Genomic DNA, 18,150 nt, shown 5'->3' on the forward strand with positions numbered 1-18,150 from the left:
TTATTCTTTCCCAGTACTTTCAGCATTTTTGGTATTTTCACATTCATTCTCTTTTCTGTATCAATGTCATAGAAGCAAATACTTGAAGCACTTATAGAGCTATACATACCAATCCTCATATAGACAAGATCATTCCCAGGAGAGAAGGAATGCTCATCTGTGCATTGTAGGCTGAATACGGATGACAACCATATGTCACTTGGCAGAAGTGGGGGGGTTTGTTTGTTGCTTTTTGCATATCCCAAATGTAATGAATTATAAAATAAAGCCTAAATTAATAGTCAAGGAGGACTTTATCAGGGCCTTACACTTCTGAGATGCTCATCTGCGAGAATCTCTCAGGTTGTTTGACTTGATCAAAGGTTCTTGCTTTTCTATAGACTTCTGTATAACACTCCGACTCAAGGGCTTCATGAAACAAGAACCAGGTTGCCACCAAGAGAAAATTCAAATCCTAGTGAGATGACAGTCTCATCTTAAAGGCAGGAGGCCAATTGTTCAGAAAGCAGGAACTTTTGAATATTAATATACAGGACTTCCAGTTTGTACACTTAAGCAACTCTGTACCGTCTAGATTGATATTTCAAAGGTCTTTAACTGCAACAGAATGTACATATTTGATATTTAACAACATCAGAACAATTAGACAAGTACATAATTGTTGTTGGGGGTAGGAAGGCTTAAATGACATTAACTCAGCTTCTAGACAAAAGGTAAGATAGTGCCACAGACAAAGCTTTTAGACTTTTGAGTGAACACTATACTCAAGAAGTCATAGAATCATAGAATAGTTAGGGCTGGAAAGGACCTCAAGATCATCTAGTTCCAAACCCCCGGCCATGGGCAGGGACACCTCACACTAAACCATCCCACACAAGGCTTCATCCAACCTGGCCTTGAACACTGCCAGGGTTGGAGCACTCACAACCTCCCTGGGCAACCCATTCCAGTGTCTCACCACCCTAACAGGAAAGAATTTCCTCCTTATATCCAATCTAAACTTCCCCTGTTTAAGTTTTAACCCGTTACCCCTTGTCCTGTCACTACAGTCCCTGATGAAGAGTCCCTCCCCAGCATCCCTATAGGCCCCCTTCAGGTACTGGAAGGCTGCTATGAGGTCCCCACACAGCCTTCTCTTCTCCAGGCTGAACAGCCCCAACTTCCTCAGCCTGTCTTCATACGGGAGGTGCTCCAGTCCCCTGATCATCCTCGTGGCCCTCCTCTGGACTTGTTCCAGCAGTTCCATGTCCTTTTTATGTTGAGGACACCAGAACTGCACACAATACTCCAGGTGAGGTCTCACGAGAGCAGAGTAGAGGGGCAGGATCACCTTTGACCTGCTGGTCCCGCTCCTTTTGATGCAGCCCAGGATACGGTTGGTTTTCTGGGCTGCGAGCGCACACTGAAGCCGGCTCATGTTCATTTTCTCATTGACCAGCACCCCCAAGTCCTTCTCCGCAGGGCCGCTCTGAATCTCTTCTCTGCCCAACCTGTAGCTGTGCCTGGGATTGCTCCGACCCAGGTGTAGGACCTTGCACTTGTCGTGGTTGAACTTCATAAGGTTGGCATCAGCCCACCTCACACGCATGTCAAGGTCCCTCTGGATGGCATCCCTTCCCTCCAGCTTATCAACCAGACGACACAGCTTGGTGTCATCAGCAAACTTGCTCCAACATCCTCTGCCTATGCTGGATTTATCCAAAGAGTGTGCCAAAAATTTATCTGCTTAGTAAAAAAACTTTGACAGATTTGCATTACCGTAAGGCTGGCTAAATAAGATTTACTGTTTGCACATCACTGAACCTCAGGAAAGGAGAAAAATATCATAAGTGAGAGAAATAACTCACTTTTCATATCTATACATAAAACCACATATCCTGTAGCAAGTTAAAGGCAGTGAGTAGACACAAACCCAGGCAAAGAAACAATTCCACCTTATAGATCTTCTGTTGCTCAAACCTGAAAGGGTATATAAGCATAACATCCCAATCTTACAAAACAAATAACTTGAAATTGGGACCTTGTGGTTTAGGTTTACCTCAATCAAGAAAGGTGGTGCAGCTTTGCAAAAATAAGCTTTGCATTGTTCTCAATCAGATATTAGCATTAAAAACCATAAAAATACACTGGTAAAGCAACCCGTCCAAGTTTTGGATATGTAAAGTCTTCAGAGAAGAGTGCCATCTGCTCTGTGGATAGTGATGTAGTCACATTTTGCAAATTATTACAGAAGAAACATTTGGAAATTCCACTGAACCAAGCTTAGATAAAGGCTTACGTATGTTCACACCAAGCACTACAGTGCCACACAGATGCCTGAGACAGTTGTGAATGACTTGGGTATCTACAGAGCTCAGTGTCATACAGAGATATTAGCTCACATCCCAGAAGGAATACTGCCACATTAGTGTGGCTCTCTGCCCGGGCTAATTAGGTGATGTTTCCCCATTTGCCAGAAATCAAAGAGTGAATCATACATCTGCCAGCACCCAACCTTCTTCTGAAAGCACAGACTGGAACTATTTTGAACCTCAGTTACATGAGAATGCAAGGGGAATATGAAGACATTAATATCATCATTTTACTTTGTTTTAAAGCCAGAAGGAATGATAACTTCATCTGATCCGACCTGTTATCACAACTGCTACACTTCATCCACACTGGGTCCAGCATATGAACTTCAGTCAACCTTAAACACTGAAGTCCTTTAGAGACTGCCCCTATTTCATGTGTGCCACAGGCAAAGTCCAACCATACGCTCTCAAAGCCAAAATTACAGACACGGCAGATGACTCATTAGGTGGTAGTTGCCCAGATCCTTTCAACAGAAATCCATTCCTCATACTGCTTTGGAAGGCAAAGAATCCTATAGTCCTGCTTATTATTTCCCAGCTCTAGCACTCAGGATCTGCTGAACATGTGAACAAGACACATGAACCAATTATCCCAAAATAGGATTCTCCGCTATATCAAAACAACCAGCACATTACAAAGAAGCCAGCCTCTGGTGATGGCTAGTCTCTGACAATCCAAAGAAAAATTGATTAAAAAAAGACCTAAACACAACTACTGGTAGGACAGGGAGAAAATCTCCCTCCTGACCCTTACAAGTAAGTCACAAAGGCCCTGAAGCATGATTTGAAGATGGTCATTGTCTTAATTCAGAGCTGCAAGTATTTCAAGAATGATGTAACGTACTCTGAACACAACCATAAAGGAAGAAGTTGAAAAGGGAGGTTCATAACTCAACAACACGGGCCTCCACAAGACACATGGATACATAATTTCTTCTCATGATTAAAAAGGATAGTGCTGGAAAAAGACACCAATGTTTAATTACACTAAGAGCTGTAAAACTATTTTATTCTAAGGTAGAACTTTTCAAACTTCAGCTTTCAGCTATGGGAATTTTTTATGGCTTTACTAGTCATTGGGTTGTCAACCTCACTACAAGGTATCTGCTCCTCTCATATGCACTTGTAAAGATTACTTGATCTCTTTCTTTTCCTCTTCAACTAGTAGAGTGTGTTTATTCAGAGCATCAGGCCGGTTTTCTAAGCTCTATGTCCTTTTTGTGTCCCTTCCTCGAATCCCCAGCAGTATTTCAGTGTGATTACTGGTATGTCAACACAGAAACTGCACAAAATGTTCTGATTTTACTGACTCTGCATACAGAAAATAGCTTCAAACTCCTGACTAAGGCTTCCCTTTTCATACAGGCAGGAGTCACAACAGCCAGTTTTGTCTTTGCGTTGTGCTCTGGGCTCACTGGAAGACACTTATCCACAATAACCCCTTTCTCAGAGTTACTGTTTCCAAGGATGTTATCACATTTTGAAGGTATTATCTGCATTTTTTTGTTTGTTTGTTTGTTTCCAGATGTAGTAACAAGTGGCATAATTATGATAGCTGTTAAAATATTGAAATGAGTTACTCTGTGTAGTGTTTCTGGGAAACGGTAGAAAGGATGATGTTTACTGAAACTATACAAACATGTAAAATGTTTTCTCAACACAGTTTCCCATTTACGTTTGCACAGATGTATGCAATGGCATCATGAAGCCTCTTCCAAGAAAGATAAATTAAATCAAAAGGTTTGAATAAGACAAATAACTAGAATGCTCCGGTGGTGCCTCTACACACCATCTCTTACCTCATTTTGTTCCCTTTTTCTAATCATAAATGATATTCCCTGCCATTGAAAAATAAAAAAAAAACAAACAATTTTTTTTTTATGAAGGATTAAAGGTCCTCTGCACAAATAAAAAGGCCAGCTCTGAAGCTGCAAAGAAATATGCTTTAATTTAAAAGAGACAAAAGAGAGCATTACAGAAGAAATTGTCATAATCAAAGTTGAAAAAAAAAAAATCTATTGTCTACTGTGCCTCTCTGTGGGAATTTTCCCAGCACAGACAGCTGTAAAGGAGGAGGGGTATTGTGCATTTCTGTACTCTCATTCTCTCTCTCCCTCTCTTTCTCTGTCAATAAATGTCTGCAATCATATTCCTGAGCTCCAGTGTGATTTCAAGGTTCATCTCTTCCATGCAGCTCAAACACTAATTATCCCAGCTGTAATTAGTAAGATAATTAAATACTGGCTCACTCATCACTCTACCTTGTGTCGGGTCATGATTCTCCCAGAAGACCTTGAGCAATTCCTCAAAGCTGATGTTTTCTGGCTGATACACTACTCGTACAATCTCTGTGTGGCCGGTTTTACCTTTAAAGACAAAGTAAAATCAGATGTTACTAGTGAGAGTTAGCTAGTGCATATATGGGTTTTTACATCTGAGATTCAAAGCACAAACCTTTGTTTTCCCTTTTTTTTTTCTTCTAAAGGTGTTTTGATTTACCATCATTTACACTTAAGCCTTTTTATACAATATTTTATATACTTGCCAGCTTTAAGATCTTTGCTAGTTTGGACAAGGCCAGCATTAAATAAACCATTCAGAGACGAAATAAGATATTAGAGTGATGTCATTACAGTAGTTTGTCAGCTTACAGAAAGAAGAAAAAAACCACAAAAGTAGTTCTTAAATATCTGTAACTGACAACTAGCAAGATAATTTAAAATATTCTAATTACAACATTGAAATATGAAACTTGTATGTCTAAGCTGTCCTGACAGTATAAAACCAAGATTCACTTCCGTTAGTCAAGAGATGGATAAAATAATTTATTATAAAAACAAATTTCAAGGGTGTCTTTACACAAGATCACACAAACAGTTTAAAACTATTTCACATCATCAAAACCACTGATGCCAGTGGGGTTCAAAAAGAGTCAAAGAGAGCCTGACTGAACTTTATGTCAGCAGATGAAGTTTGTGGAATATTGACAGGTGTTGCAGCACATTAAAATATATTATTCCAGTTTTCTACTTACATCACGGGTATGGCTTTTTCATTCCTTATGTGCCTAATCACTCACAATATTGTTGAAAGATCCAGCTTCATAAAATATGAAGGATCTGGCCAAATAATTCACTTCAGTTGTAACTAATAGATCAATGAGTGCTCAGACATCTTAGGGCGAAAGTCCACACACAAGGATTTTATATTTAAGACTTTATAAATAGTTATATATTAAGTCTTTTGCAATTTATAAATGTAGGCATATTTGTTGTCATAATATATGCATGAAACTTACCCCATTCTTCAGTTACATCAAACTAAGTAAATAACTAAAAAAGTAAACTGGACAGGCAGATCTGGCTTTTGGTAGGGACGCAATAAGCTTCTTGATCACACCAGGCCAGTATTTTATTTCATTTACGCCAGCATAAACTTCAGATTTACCCAACTGACTTCAATAGAACTGTTTAATTTCATGCAGTGCAACAACCAGATGAATCCAGCCCACTGATGGGTTCTGAATTAGCTGTCACCAAGCAAGAAAAATCTATGAGTAACTGAGAAGTGTTCAGTAGAAAAAGCAATTCAGTACTGAGACAAATTTTAATTAAAAAAAAAAAAAAGTACAAAGAAATAAAAAGGATGCTACGATATATTAAAGAAACTTAACAGGGAAAACTATGACAGCGTTAGTTAATGGGGCACCTGAAATGAAGAAAACCTAAATGAGGCACAGAGGGGTGGGCTAGCTATTAAAAGGGATTTGAAAGACTGGGATTAAACTTAGGTCTGTAATGCAGAGGAGTAAAAGGGGACACATATGGGATATCTGTAATAAAAAATTTGATAAAATCAAATTGGTTCATATCTAGTGTTCTTCACAATACAGCAAAGATACACTGTCTGAAATTAAAAGACAAAAAATATACAGGATTCATGTAACCTGTAGCTAAAGCCATGTCATCCTGTCCACCAGGGAACTGCACAGGCAAATGATGGCCCAATTCCTCTTTTACATGCACCACGCCTACTGAAGTCCATGGAAGCAACTCATTATCTGCAGTCAAATTTGGATGGTAGGTTGGCAGAAAGGGATCATACATTCAGTAGAATATGAGTACAAGTCAGAGATAATTGGCTTAATGAAACAGTGAAATGATCTTTCTATATTATGGCATGCACTGATAGCCAGCTTAGGTCAGGGATGGAATTTATTCCAGATTTCACAGCTTAATATGCACTATCAGTGAAAATAATGTCTTTTAGCCTTAGCCTACGTTCAAGTAGGGACTTCTGCTGTTGCTTGAGCTAAAGGAGGGCAATGGGACAGAAGCTTGTCCCACTCCCACAAGCCTACACGGTATAACTGAAAAGAGATTAAGGAGTGGCTTCTGACTTTAATTCTTTTTTTTGTTTTCTGTTGTTGGACTGGGGTGGTTTTTGTAAGCCAATGCAAAGCTTATGAAAGGTTCTTATCACTCAGGAGCAAATTACTTGTCTAAGATGACTAGCTTTAGATCACAAGAGAGTTTCTTAAAGAACTTCAAAACAACAGAGGCATTACCTTTCCTCTCAATTGAAGCAGCAATTACATCTTGTCAACACTGTCTGCTCTGACTAATTCAAAAGTTCAAAGAACCAGCTTTCTTCTTTTCCACTGAATAAGGAAATAATGGTGCTACTTTGAGAACTATAGTCTGACCTTGAGAAAAAATCCTCAGATGTGTGGCTAACAGACTGTTAGAACCTTGAGCATATTTAAAATCAATATTTGTCCTCAGGGAAAAGCAAGGAGGTAATGCTACTGGTCCCATCAGATTCACTGCTAATTTTCCCAAAGTCTTTCCACAATCTAGTGGATTTTCTTTTAGAACGTGGTGTGGCCATTTCTACTAAGAACGATCTCAGTCATTTGTGGTGAGCACACCTACTTGCTGACAATTTCATGGAAACTATACCAATTAGCTGGGTACACATGAGCAAACAGATAAAAGGCTCTATGAGGAACAGAGTAACCACATTTCCTAGAAGCAGCACAATGAGAAAATAGCAATAGGGAACAGGAAAAGGAAAAGAACAAACTCTCTATAGATGCAACATGTCCCACAAGAAGGAATCAAAAGATACCAGAAAGTTACCTTAAGTAGCATGTGGAACTGAACAGCTTGTTGGTGCTGAATATGAGTCAGCTGCAGCTAAAGTGGCAAAAGGGAACTCAAATTGGGTTCTCCCTGTTGATTTTAAATTAGATATAAGGAATAAGTTCTTCCCTGTGAGGGTGGTGAGGCCTTGGCACAGGTTGCCCAGAGAAGCTGTGGCTACCCCATCCCTTGCAGCGTTCAAGGCCAGGTTGGACAGGGCTTGGAGCAACCTGGTCTAGTGGAAGGTGTCCCTACTCATGGCAGGGGGTTGGAACCGAATGAGCTTTAAGTTCCATTCTGTGATTCTATGGTCTTCTTAATTCACTTTTTTTGTTAGGCTTAAGTTTGACTACGAAAACAGAATAATTACCTTTCAGTTTGGATTTCATACATTTGGTACACTACAGTGCTGACAGAAAAGTGCTGACAATTAACCACTCCTCTGTATTGTAAAAAGCAAAATAAAAATCACTGGAATATTTCTAATCAAATCTTTTTTGCAGGATTTCTTAAAATGGAGAGGCAGCAATCAAAGAAAAACAATAAACTCCCTTGTTCTAAAAAACTGCATGTCTTTTACGAAGAAATTTAACAAGCTGACACTGAACAGCTGAAACGATTTTAAATGATCAGTGATAGATGCTATTCTTTCAGTGACATTCAGCTCTTCACCTTAGTGCCTTCTTCAAAATTTCTCATGAAAGGTCCATTTATATTAAGTCAGAATCATGGTGTCCTCAGTTCTCCTATTGCTTTTAATTAGCTGACTTTTAATATTCCACAGGGAAAGCATGCTCCCAAAAGTTCCAAAAGTTTTAACAAGTATGAACATTTCTAGAAGTCTTCTCCCCAGAAAAGCTTAATGTTTGAACCAGGGTTTTTTAAATAATTTATTTAATCACTAAAAATAATTTCATTTGCTGTTAGCTGTGCAAATAGATATCCTTTATTTATAGGTGCCATTATTGGATTTCCAGTTATGGTGCTCAGTTCTCCTTCAGCTTTAGAAGGAGCTTAGCCATTGAAGAACCTTGCCGCAGATGATAAGACTTTATTACACCATGGCAGAGAGGGCTGTGTGCCAACAGCAGATTGTCTGTTTATCCTGTATCCATTTCCCACTTAGAAAACACAGCCAGTCTCAGAGGATTAGCTACAGTGAGCTCTTCCAGTGGGATTCAAACTCTGGCAAAAATGTTCCTGCAAAAAGTAAGAGAAAAAGACGTCTGAGTGACACCTCAGTGCTCTTTTTTCATTTTTTTCTTCCTAATATCTTTTAGATTTTCACCTTCTTAATCATCTCCCAGGTGAGTGCCCAAACCAATGGATTACAGAAGCGAATTCATTCTTTTTAACTTGCTTTATTCAGTAAGCATTTAATTATTTCCGGCAAAGTGGAACAACCTCAAAGGGCTGGCGTGAGAGCATCTCACCTGTGAATGAACACCCAGCAGCTACAGTGCTGCTACATGCCATGTGGTCTTCATCTCCAGCTGGTCTAGCCCTGGGTGAATTGAGTTACAAAGTTCAAGCAGCAACCTTGTTTTTTTGAATTGCCAAAACTATTCCCTCCTGCCCCACTTCTTCAATAAAAAAAGGACTTGCTTCTCTTTACCCACTGAAATAGAGGTCCTAAATCCAGTAAAAGTCTAAAGATAATGTAAAGAGATAGGTGGTAGAACTTCAGCTGATGCTCATTTCAGAGATTATTGATTTTGGAGCTACAACAATCTGTGCTAGCTGAAACCTAGGTCCTAGTGAACATGCAAAGCATTACATGAAAAAGTAGTAGGTCTTTTGAGCATCCATTTCTCCAAACTAGCCTGGGAAGTCTTTTATGTTGTAGTTATCCCTAATAAAATTCCCAGCTTCTTCCTAAAACAGCAGTGTGTGAAATAAAGGGGTTCAATACTAACACACTGAGAGCCCACACTTCGGGGATCTCCTCAACACTTAACTTTTTTCCTTGAAAATAATGGGGATGAAAAGTGGAAATAATCACAGAGTAATAGATTTTTCAGATGGGTCCATTATGATAATTTTATTTTACTTCCTGCCTAATCACAGATGAGAGAATTTCACTGGAGCAGGCCCATATATGCCCATAAATCAAGGAAATTTCACCAAGAGGTCAATACCTCTCACTTTTAAAATAAGAAGAAAAACAAAGTCAACAGATATTTTGTTTATTAGCTAAGCTTATTTAGTTAAAGATCATTCTGTACAAAGACTGCTAGGAAGTCATCCCTTATCTTTTTTTTTTCCCTGAATTTTACAAAGGAATTTCTAATATTTCTAATAAATGACACTGTTGGACACAGTTTTTTGTTTTCGTTTTTGGGAACATAAGCAAGTATTAACTCAGACATTCAGCCTCTCCCTGGCCAAGACCATAAGCAGATGCTCAGGGAAAGGCTGCGAAAGAGTATGTGATACATCTACTACACCGTACATGAAGAATCAACTGCCTTTATCTGAACTTGGCTCCTACTTGCTTCTTCTGAGAGTCTTTTAGCTCTGCTTGGAGAGACAGTCAGCAATCCATCTTTACGCATTCACCTTTGGCAGCTAATGGTTTCCTGACCACTTTTCAGTTTTCCAGGGTGATTTTCCCACTGTTTGGAAGAGACTGCAAAATATATCACGTACACAATGGCACTAACATGGCTACTATTTTTTTACTTTCTTCTTTCTACTTCAAATAACTTTAATGACATTGTTAGCACTGAAATAGGAGATAATGTTTGGTTTATTATTGACTGTGAATTTATGCTTTACAAAATACAATGCTTTACTTGCTCAGTGTGATTCATGCTCTTTCATATAGTTGTAATAAAGTATGTCAATCTTATACAGTGAGAAGTCAATTTATCACTATGGTCCAGCCAATCCTGTAGTTGTTAATCAGAGTAAAATTTTCCATAAATCCTAGAAATTTCTGCCTGGAAAGCAGAAACTTCTGCCTGGACCACAGGAAATCATGTCTCTTCTAGCACCTACAGAAAATAGCATACACAGCATCTACAATGTAGTGCATACATCAGAAGAGAGAATTTTCTTATATTTCATTTATTTATTTTAGAAGAGGGCAGATTGATTACACAGGAAATGAAAACTTTAAAAGACAAGAAATTTTGCTGACTGAACAATGAACTGCTATAAAATGCATTTCTGGTGACTCTTAGAATCACTTAGGTTTTCTAGCCTGTCAAATCAAAATTAAGAGAATAACAGTGAAAAATGGGATACAAAATGCTGTTATTGGGTTTTTTTCACAGATATTCAGTTGTCTTTTTCAGTAAAACTAGTTGAATGAATTTAAAATAAAGATTGTCAGTTTGAACAAAGAATATTGCTTTTTTTCCTAAAAATCCTCAAAATGACAGTACTAAATGAACTTGTTTCTAATTTGCAATTATTTAAAATTTATAAAATATAGCTGTAAAAAGTTCTTACTTGTGTTTGCTAAAATCCTATGTATTCTTTAGCAGTAAATTGGTTTTGAGAATTAGACACTGAACAGAATATCTGAAAGCAAGACCTCTACTAATGACGCTTTTTCTGTTCTTATTTTTAAAGCACATGTACATTGTAGAACCCATAAAAGGAAAAATAAAACTAATTATACAGCCTATAGGACAAAAGGAAACGCAAAACTTTACTATCTTATTCGCTGTCCCTATAGGTTATACCTTCTATAAGTTGAATGTCCACACTGGAAGCACTTCAAGAGTGGTCACTTCAGACTTGCTCTGGTCTGGTCCTGTAGACTGGATGCTGTTCACAGTTGGAGTGCATTAAATGTGCTACTAGACAGTATATTCTGATTCAACTTTACTCAAAAGGAATCTCAGCTTCAAAAAAAACCAAACCAAACTTTGTGATTTCTTGTAGCTGTCAGTGGAAAGCTTCTTTATCATTTGTATCGGAAGAAATGTCTGCACACTAGGGAGGTAGGTTTATCTGTGACAAGGCGGAATGGATCTAAACTTACACAGGGCAAGTTCAGGTTAGATGTAAGGATAAAGTTCTTTACTGTGAGGGTGGTGAGGCACTGGAACAGGTTGCCCATAGAGGTGGTAAATGCTCCATCCCCGGCAGTGTTGAAGGCCAGGTTGAGCAGAGCCTTGGGCAACATGGTCAGTGTGAGGCATCCCTGCTCATGGCAGGGGGGGTTGGAACTTGATGATCTTAAGGTTCTTTCCAACCCTAACTATTCTATGATTCTGTGGGATATCTCTGCTTTGAGTTGTGCTGCTTTGCTAGCCAGGGTACAGAAGAAATCACTGAACTGGATGAACCCTATCATCTAAAGGATTAGTCTGACACTGCCCCTCAACAATACAGTAGAATATCTCCCACGGCATTCAGCTGAAGAAAAATGTTGAAGATAGGCATATAATTAATGCCCATCAACATGGTTCTATGGAACATAGGTCTTGTCAGCCAAACTCGATTTCATCCTCTCATGAAATTACAAGTCTAATTTTAATAAATGTAGGATGTAATAGCAACCGACTTAGACTTTATTAATGCATTTGACTTATTACTTCATGACAGTCTGATTAAAAAATTAACACTATACAGTATCAATAGTGCAGATGTTAAATGGATTAAGAATTGTCTAAATGACAGTTCTAAAAAAAATTGTCTGAAGGGAACAAGCATTGAATGGCAGCATTTTTATCTGTCCTCTGCAGGGACTGGTACAAACCCTGTTGCTTTAAAAGTCTTTTATCAGTAATTTTAAAGAAAGAAGTTTCAACTTATAAAATTTGAGGATAACTCAAATGAGAAGGCTGATAGGATGGTGTTATAAAGCAATCACTTGCTGCGCTGGGCCATTCAATCAAGAATGTATTAAAAATAGTCATATGTAAAATTACCAATCAAGGGCAGAAGTGACACACACAATACCTGCCAATGGGGAACAATATTTGAGGGAAGTGCAAGACTGGCAGCGCACAAGTAAGTAAATATAGAATTTCATTGCAATATTGAAATAAACTGGAATACTGAATGAATTGGGAAGCCTAAGTAAAACAGAGGTTGGTAGGAACAGCACTGGTGAGATCAATCCTGACACTAAGTAGATCCTCAAAAATAGTTTCAGTGGCAGCCACAAAGAGCATGATATATTTAGCCTCTCAAAAAAACTACAGGTTTTTAATTAAAGGATATAAGCATCTTCTCAGGAAGAGAATGACTAAGTGCAAAAGGGGGCTTTGAACAAGTAATGAAAAGGCATATCAAGAGCTAGTGGTAGGAATGGAAACCAGTAAATTCAAATGGAAAAGTAGGCATATCTTTAAAGTACAGAAGATGGTTACTACTCAATTACACTACTGGATCACTGGTGCTCCTATAAACCTGTGTCCTATAAACCAAGGGAAGCGTTCGATCCTTCATCTCCTGATGTTTTCAAATCTGATTTGATTTCCTTCTGGGAGAGACGCTTCAGGCAAATAGCATTTAAACTTAAAGGAAAAAGTTGCAGGGCTTAATAAAATAGCAACTGGATGAAAAGTAATGACCTATGATATAAAAGATGTCAAATTAAATAATGCAGTGAGCCCTTACCAGTCTTAAATGCTGTGAATATATGAGTGAATTGCCCCTCTTTTTCCTTTGTTCACTTAGCTTTAACAAAGTCTTTCTATCCCAAACACTGTTATCTGTACAAAGAGTTGGGACTTTTTGTATTACCTTCTTTTCATCATGGTTGATGAGGTAGACTCTAACCTAACTACAATTTCTATATGATCTTTATATAGGTGAATTAAAATCTTTCAGCTACATTGTTGGGAACAAAAAAGACATCATACTGCCACATTTTAAAAGTTCTCATTTAAAACCCCAAATTTAACCCTAAACTTACACATCAGATGGACAGAACCTTTACAAATGTAAACACATTTAAAATTGTGTTTACAGGCAAACTAGTTGTACATGACATCAAGGAAATTCCATGCCAGGCTTATAACACCTAGCCTGTCTGAATCTGAATGTTAGATTAAATGAATATAAAACAAAACAAGTGGTCATGCAAGTAAGAAATGCTAGCTTTAGGTTAGGACATATTAATTATGAAATTAATTAATATAATGAAGGATTAAATATGGAGGAAGTAATGGGAATCACAGAACCTTAGCCTCATAACTAACAGCAATCTTGTATTACTTAAAGCAATTTACACTGCTGTGGAGCCAAGAATTAGGACATAACTAGTTTATACTGTATGTTTGCTTTAAGAATGGAGTGCTAAAGTTGCTCATAGAAAAAACTTTAAGTCATGGTCTTGGAAACGAAAACTTGTTTCATAAACTCAAAAAATCACAATGTATCTCATGAAAGGCAGTTTGGGGGAGCGATAAGAAAGGGCAGAAGGTCAAAAACCAGACATATGAACACACAATGTACAAAGAAGATGTTGCACCGAAGACAGATAGTTTTGAAAAAATGTCACTGAATTTGTCACTTTCCTGGCTGGGACAAACACTTAATAGCATAAAGCAGGACAAAACATTCAATTTTCTTCCCTAGACTGGGACCCAAGCTTTGGAATGGTACAACAAGACATAGAGCTCATCGTTTTTCATTCCAAATATGTTTATTTCCATCTCCTCAAAGAAAGCACACTATGTACTGTGTCCAAAGTACATGATGAACTTGCTATCAAGAGTATAACACATCACAAATGCAAAGGTACTCATCTGATTAAAATTATTCATGTTAAAGGAAAGATTAAGATTCTGTGAGAATTCAGGCCAAACTTTCAGCTTAGGTTTCTATTGGACACTTTAGATTGTGTGAATTTAGTTTCCTCAGAAGAAAAAAAATGTCATTCAGAACTTAAGTCCTTGTATTCTTCAGTCCTACTCATTAACTTCCCCTCATATTAATTCCTTCTCTGACATACATGTGCACATAAGGTCAGATAAGAAAATGTCTATTAAGGAATGTAACAAGGCTACGGTAACACAGCTGTGGCAAACTGAAATGCCATAAAAGACTTCTTTTCCTCATATATATGCTTTTCTCTAAATGACAAACACATTGATTTCTTGATAAGTACCAGGTATATAGGTCATTCTTGAAAAACATAATGAAGGAGTATGGCAAGAGAATTGAGCACAGAATAAGACCTTAGGGCATTCAGCAAACTAATTGCCTTTTGCTTAGGGGTAAGACCTGTACCAAACTGCAACTCGGGCTTCTGCCACTAACTAAAGCACAGGAGTCACTGTACCACACAGCTTTAGCCTGCTTCTGTGATCAATATCAATGTCATACAGTTATGAATTTAGTAGCTCAGAAGACTGTTTCATTGCAAAGCTCCTTAAAAAAATTCAATTAATGAAATTATGTTGACATTTTTTATCACAATAGATAAACACAGTGATTTATTATGTATATCCTGTTATCCATATGCATGAAAAACTTTAAGGATAAAAGATTAATACTCTGTCACAGTTGCACCATGCCTTTGTATCAAAGATTTCAAAGTACTTTCTAAATTTGGATTCCATTATCCTCATTTTGCAAAGCATAACCCACTATCACATTGTGTTCTTCATAATTAATTTTCTACAGATGCAGCATAATTTCTCTAAATACAACAAGCCCTGGTCTGACAGCATTTCTGTTCTTTAAAAACCCAAAAGCAAAACTTTAATATAAATATTTAGTGTGGGGCTAAGGGAAACAATATTATCCTGCTTAGATAATAATGTGGAATATATATGGTGATGCAATTTTGACTTAAGGTAAGAATTTCAAAAGGTAGTAATTTATGATTATAAATTACAAAAATGCTACCTCAGTTACTGCCTTGGTGGATGTGAAGTCAGACAATGGCTTTAAGACCTGTGTCATGTCCTTCTCTTGCCAAAGAAAACAGACATAATACAAACTGCTTCCAAAGTGAAGTACCATAGGGCAAGAAGATGACTGCCAAATGAGGGAAGATAATTGAAACATTGAAATTTGCCTCTAAAAAGCAGTGAATAAACCAAATGTTAACATAACTCCCCAAAAGCTCTGATCGATAAACAAATGACAAGGGTTTGAAAGGCAGAAACCTTCTGACTGCTCCACCTGCCAGGAATAGAGGCAGCTGATTGCACAGAGCAAAGAATGACTCAAGAGCAATCTTCCAGTCCATCATAGTAGCACAGACTGCATAAGTGGGTACAAGAACCTAAAAACTCACTAAATCACACAGTCACAAATGATTAAAAAGGCAAAAACCATTATTTCTAGATTGTGTTTCAATTTGCCTGAATATTTATGGAGATCAAGGGAGTGATACTACAGGACAACCACAAGCAGGCTGAGGAGTAAGGAGCTATAGAGACCCAAGTCTCTAGAAAAGAGTCTTAAGGAGAGATTCATTCACAAAAATAGCTATAATATCCCAAACCAAAGCAGGACTGGAGCTCTGCTCCAGTACAGAAAAAACATAGATGGAAAAGAATATATATTTATAAAGAAAATACTTGGACTCACTACTTAAATCCAGCTTCCATCTATTAAAGGAATATTTTCAATGAGAATTTAGCAGAAAACATTGATTTTTTGCCTAAAAGTTTACAGCTTTTAACTTCAAAGCCTCTGTAGTACAGTTATGCAACATTTCCTTAAATAAATGGAAGACAAAGAATAATAGAAATGCAAAGAATATGCCAAGCATTGAGAACAACTTTGAAAAGGGATAAATGGAGGTAAATATAATACCAGGGACAACTATTAATAGCAAGCTCAATGTAAGGAGCTGGAAAATATTAAATAATCTGGAATATAAAAAAGAAGAAATGAGAATGAGATATTTTAATACCTATTGTTTTCCACTAGAATAACAAAAGCTGTAGTTTTCTTTTCCTCTCCAGAGTGATTTCAGGAAGAGGTTACTACTCTTAGGGGATCTCTGAATACAAAGTTAGACTTCTGAATCGGGACACCAACACAGCACTTAGAAGAAAACTGTACATATCTTAATACCCATGAACTATAGGCTAAAATAATTAAAAAAAGGATAAATTTCTGTATTTGTACTCTGAAAGCTTCTCTTTCATATCTAACTTTTATTAAACTAATTTGACAGTTATGTGATATAAATAAGTATGATTTGGATCACTATTTCCCTCACAATTTCCCCAAAACAAATGTGCAAAAAGCAGTACAGGCAAACTGGTTTCACCAGAGGCTTCTCCTAGACATCAAACTGGAAAGAGACAGGTTGGCAGAGAACTTCCTGAGGACAAACAGACGTTCAGAGGGCTTCCAGAAAAAAAGAAACCAGGAGGAAAATTCAGCATTAATTTATACTACACAAACACTTTTTAGTCCAGCAAAACTAATAAAGAATTCTAGACAGAAAGTTCTAAAACCGCCCAAGGAACCTCTTTTCTGCAAAACTCTTAAACAGAAACAAATTATGTAAGTGGGTAGGACCTTAAAAAGACAACTTTCTGACAATTTATATATCTAGAAGACAGCTATAAGAAAGTAGACGAAAAGTGAGTAAGTAGACCTTGAACGTCGTGTGATGGAAGACCAATGTCTGGACATGAAATCAAAACAGAGCACCTCTCAAAATGCAATCACACTGTGACAGAGGAAGTGCAGAGAAGTTCCTTAAGGATGAGGGAAAAATCCCCAAGTCAAAAGTATTAAAATTATATTTAGTTATTTCATCTACAGTGCCCTGGCAAAACTGTACCTTCCCTTTAAGAACATTTGAAATCCTTTGATTTCTTTTAAATATTAACTATAGCTATTGCCCCTGTTAACATGATATTCATGAAAGATTATTGACAGAGAGGGCTAAAATACACCCACTATAAGTATGGAAAATTGTGGTAAGGTCAGAGGCAGGTAAATAAGTCATGTACAGTCTTTGGTGGGTGGTACAAATGTCTGTGAAGAGCAAGAATCATTGAATAGTTAGGGTTGGAAAGGACCTTAAGATCAGAAAGTTCCAAACCCCCTGCCATGGCCAGGGACTCCTCACACTAAACCATGCCACCCAAGGCTCTGTCCAACCTGGCCTTGGACACTGGCAAGGCTGAAGCATTCAGAACTTCCCAGGGTAACCCATTCCAGTGCCTCACCACCCTAACAGGAAAGAACTTCCTCCATATATCCAATCTAAACTTCCCCTGTTTATGTTTTAACCCATTACCCCTTGTCCTGTCACTACAGACACCAATGAAGAGTCCCCCTTCAGGTACTGGAAGGCTGCTATTAGGTCCCCACGCAGCCTTCTCTTCTCCAGGCTGAACAGCCCCAACTTCCTCAGCCTGTCTTCATACAGGAGGTGCTCCAGTCCCCTGATCATCCTCGTGGCCCTCCTCTGGACTTGTTCCAGCAGTTCCATGTCCTTTTTATGCTGAGGACACCAGAACTGCACACAATACTCCAGGTGAGGTCTCACAAGAGCAGAGTAGAGGGGCAGAATCACCTCCTTCGACCTGCTGGTCACGTTGCTTTTGATGCAGCCCAGGATACGGTTGGCTTTCTGGGCTGCGAGCGCACACTGAAGCCAGCTCATGTTCATTTTCTCATCGACCAGCACCCCCAAGTCCTTCTCTGCAGGGCTGCTCTGAATCTCTTCTCTGCCCAACCTGTAGCTGTGCCTGAGATTGCTCCGA

General features: G+C 38.0%; 1 protein-coding gene across 1 annotated transcript in view; it reads right to left on the bottom strand.

Moving 5' to 3' along the window:
• The window catches only part of MSRA (methionine sulfoxide reductase A), a 291,015-nt gene that overhangs the window by 106,550 nt on the left and 166,315 nt on the right, over nt 1–18,150 (bottom strand). Inside the window, exon 5 of the mRNA XM_065681883.1 lies at nt 4,616–4,720. Within this exon, the coding sequence (XP_065537955.1) occupies nt 4,616–4,720 (105 nt within the window). The remainder of the gene's footprint in view (nt 1–4,615; nt 4,721–18,150) is intronic.

This window comes from Lathamus discolor, chromosome 5 (genome assembly GCF_037157495.1).
Source record: "Lathamus discolor isolate bLatDis1 chromosome 5, bLatDis1.hap1, whole genome shotgun sequence".
Taxonomy (NCBI): domain Eukaryota; kingdom Metazoa; phylum Chordata; class Aves; order Psittaciformes; family Psittacidae; genus Lathamus; species Lathamus discolor.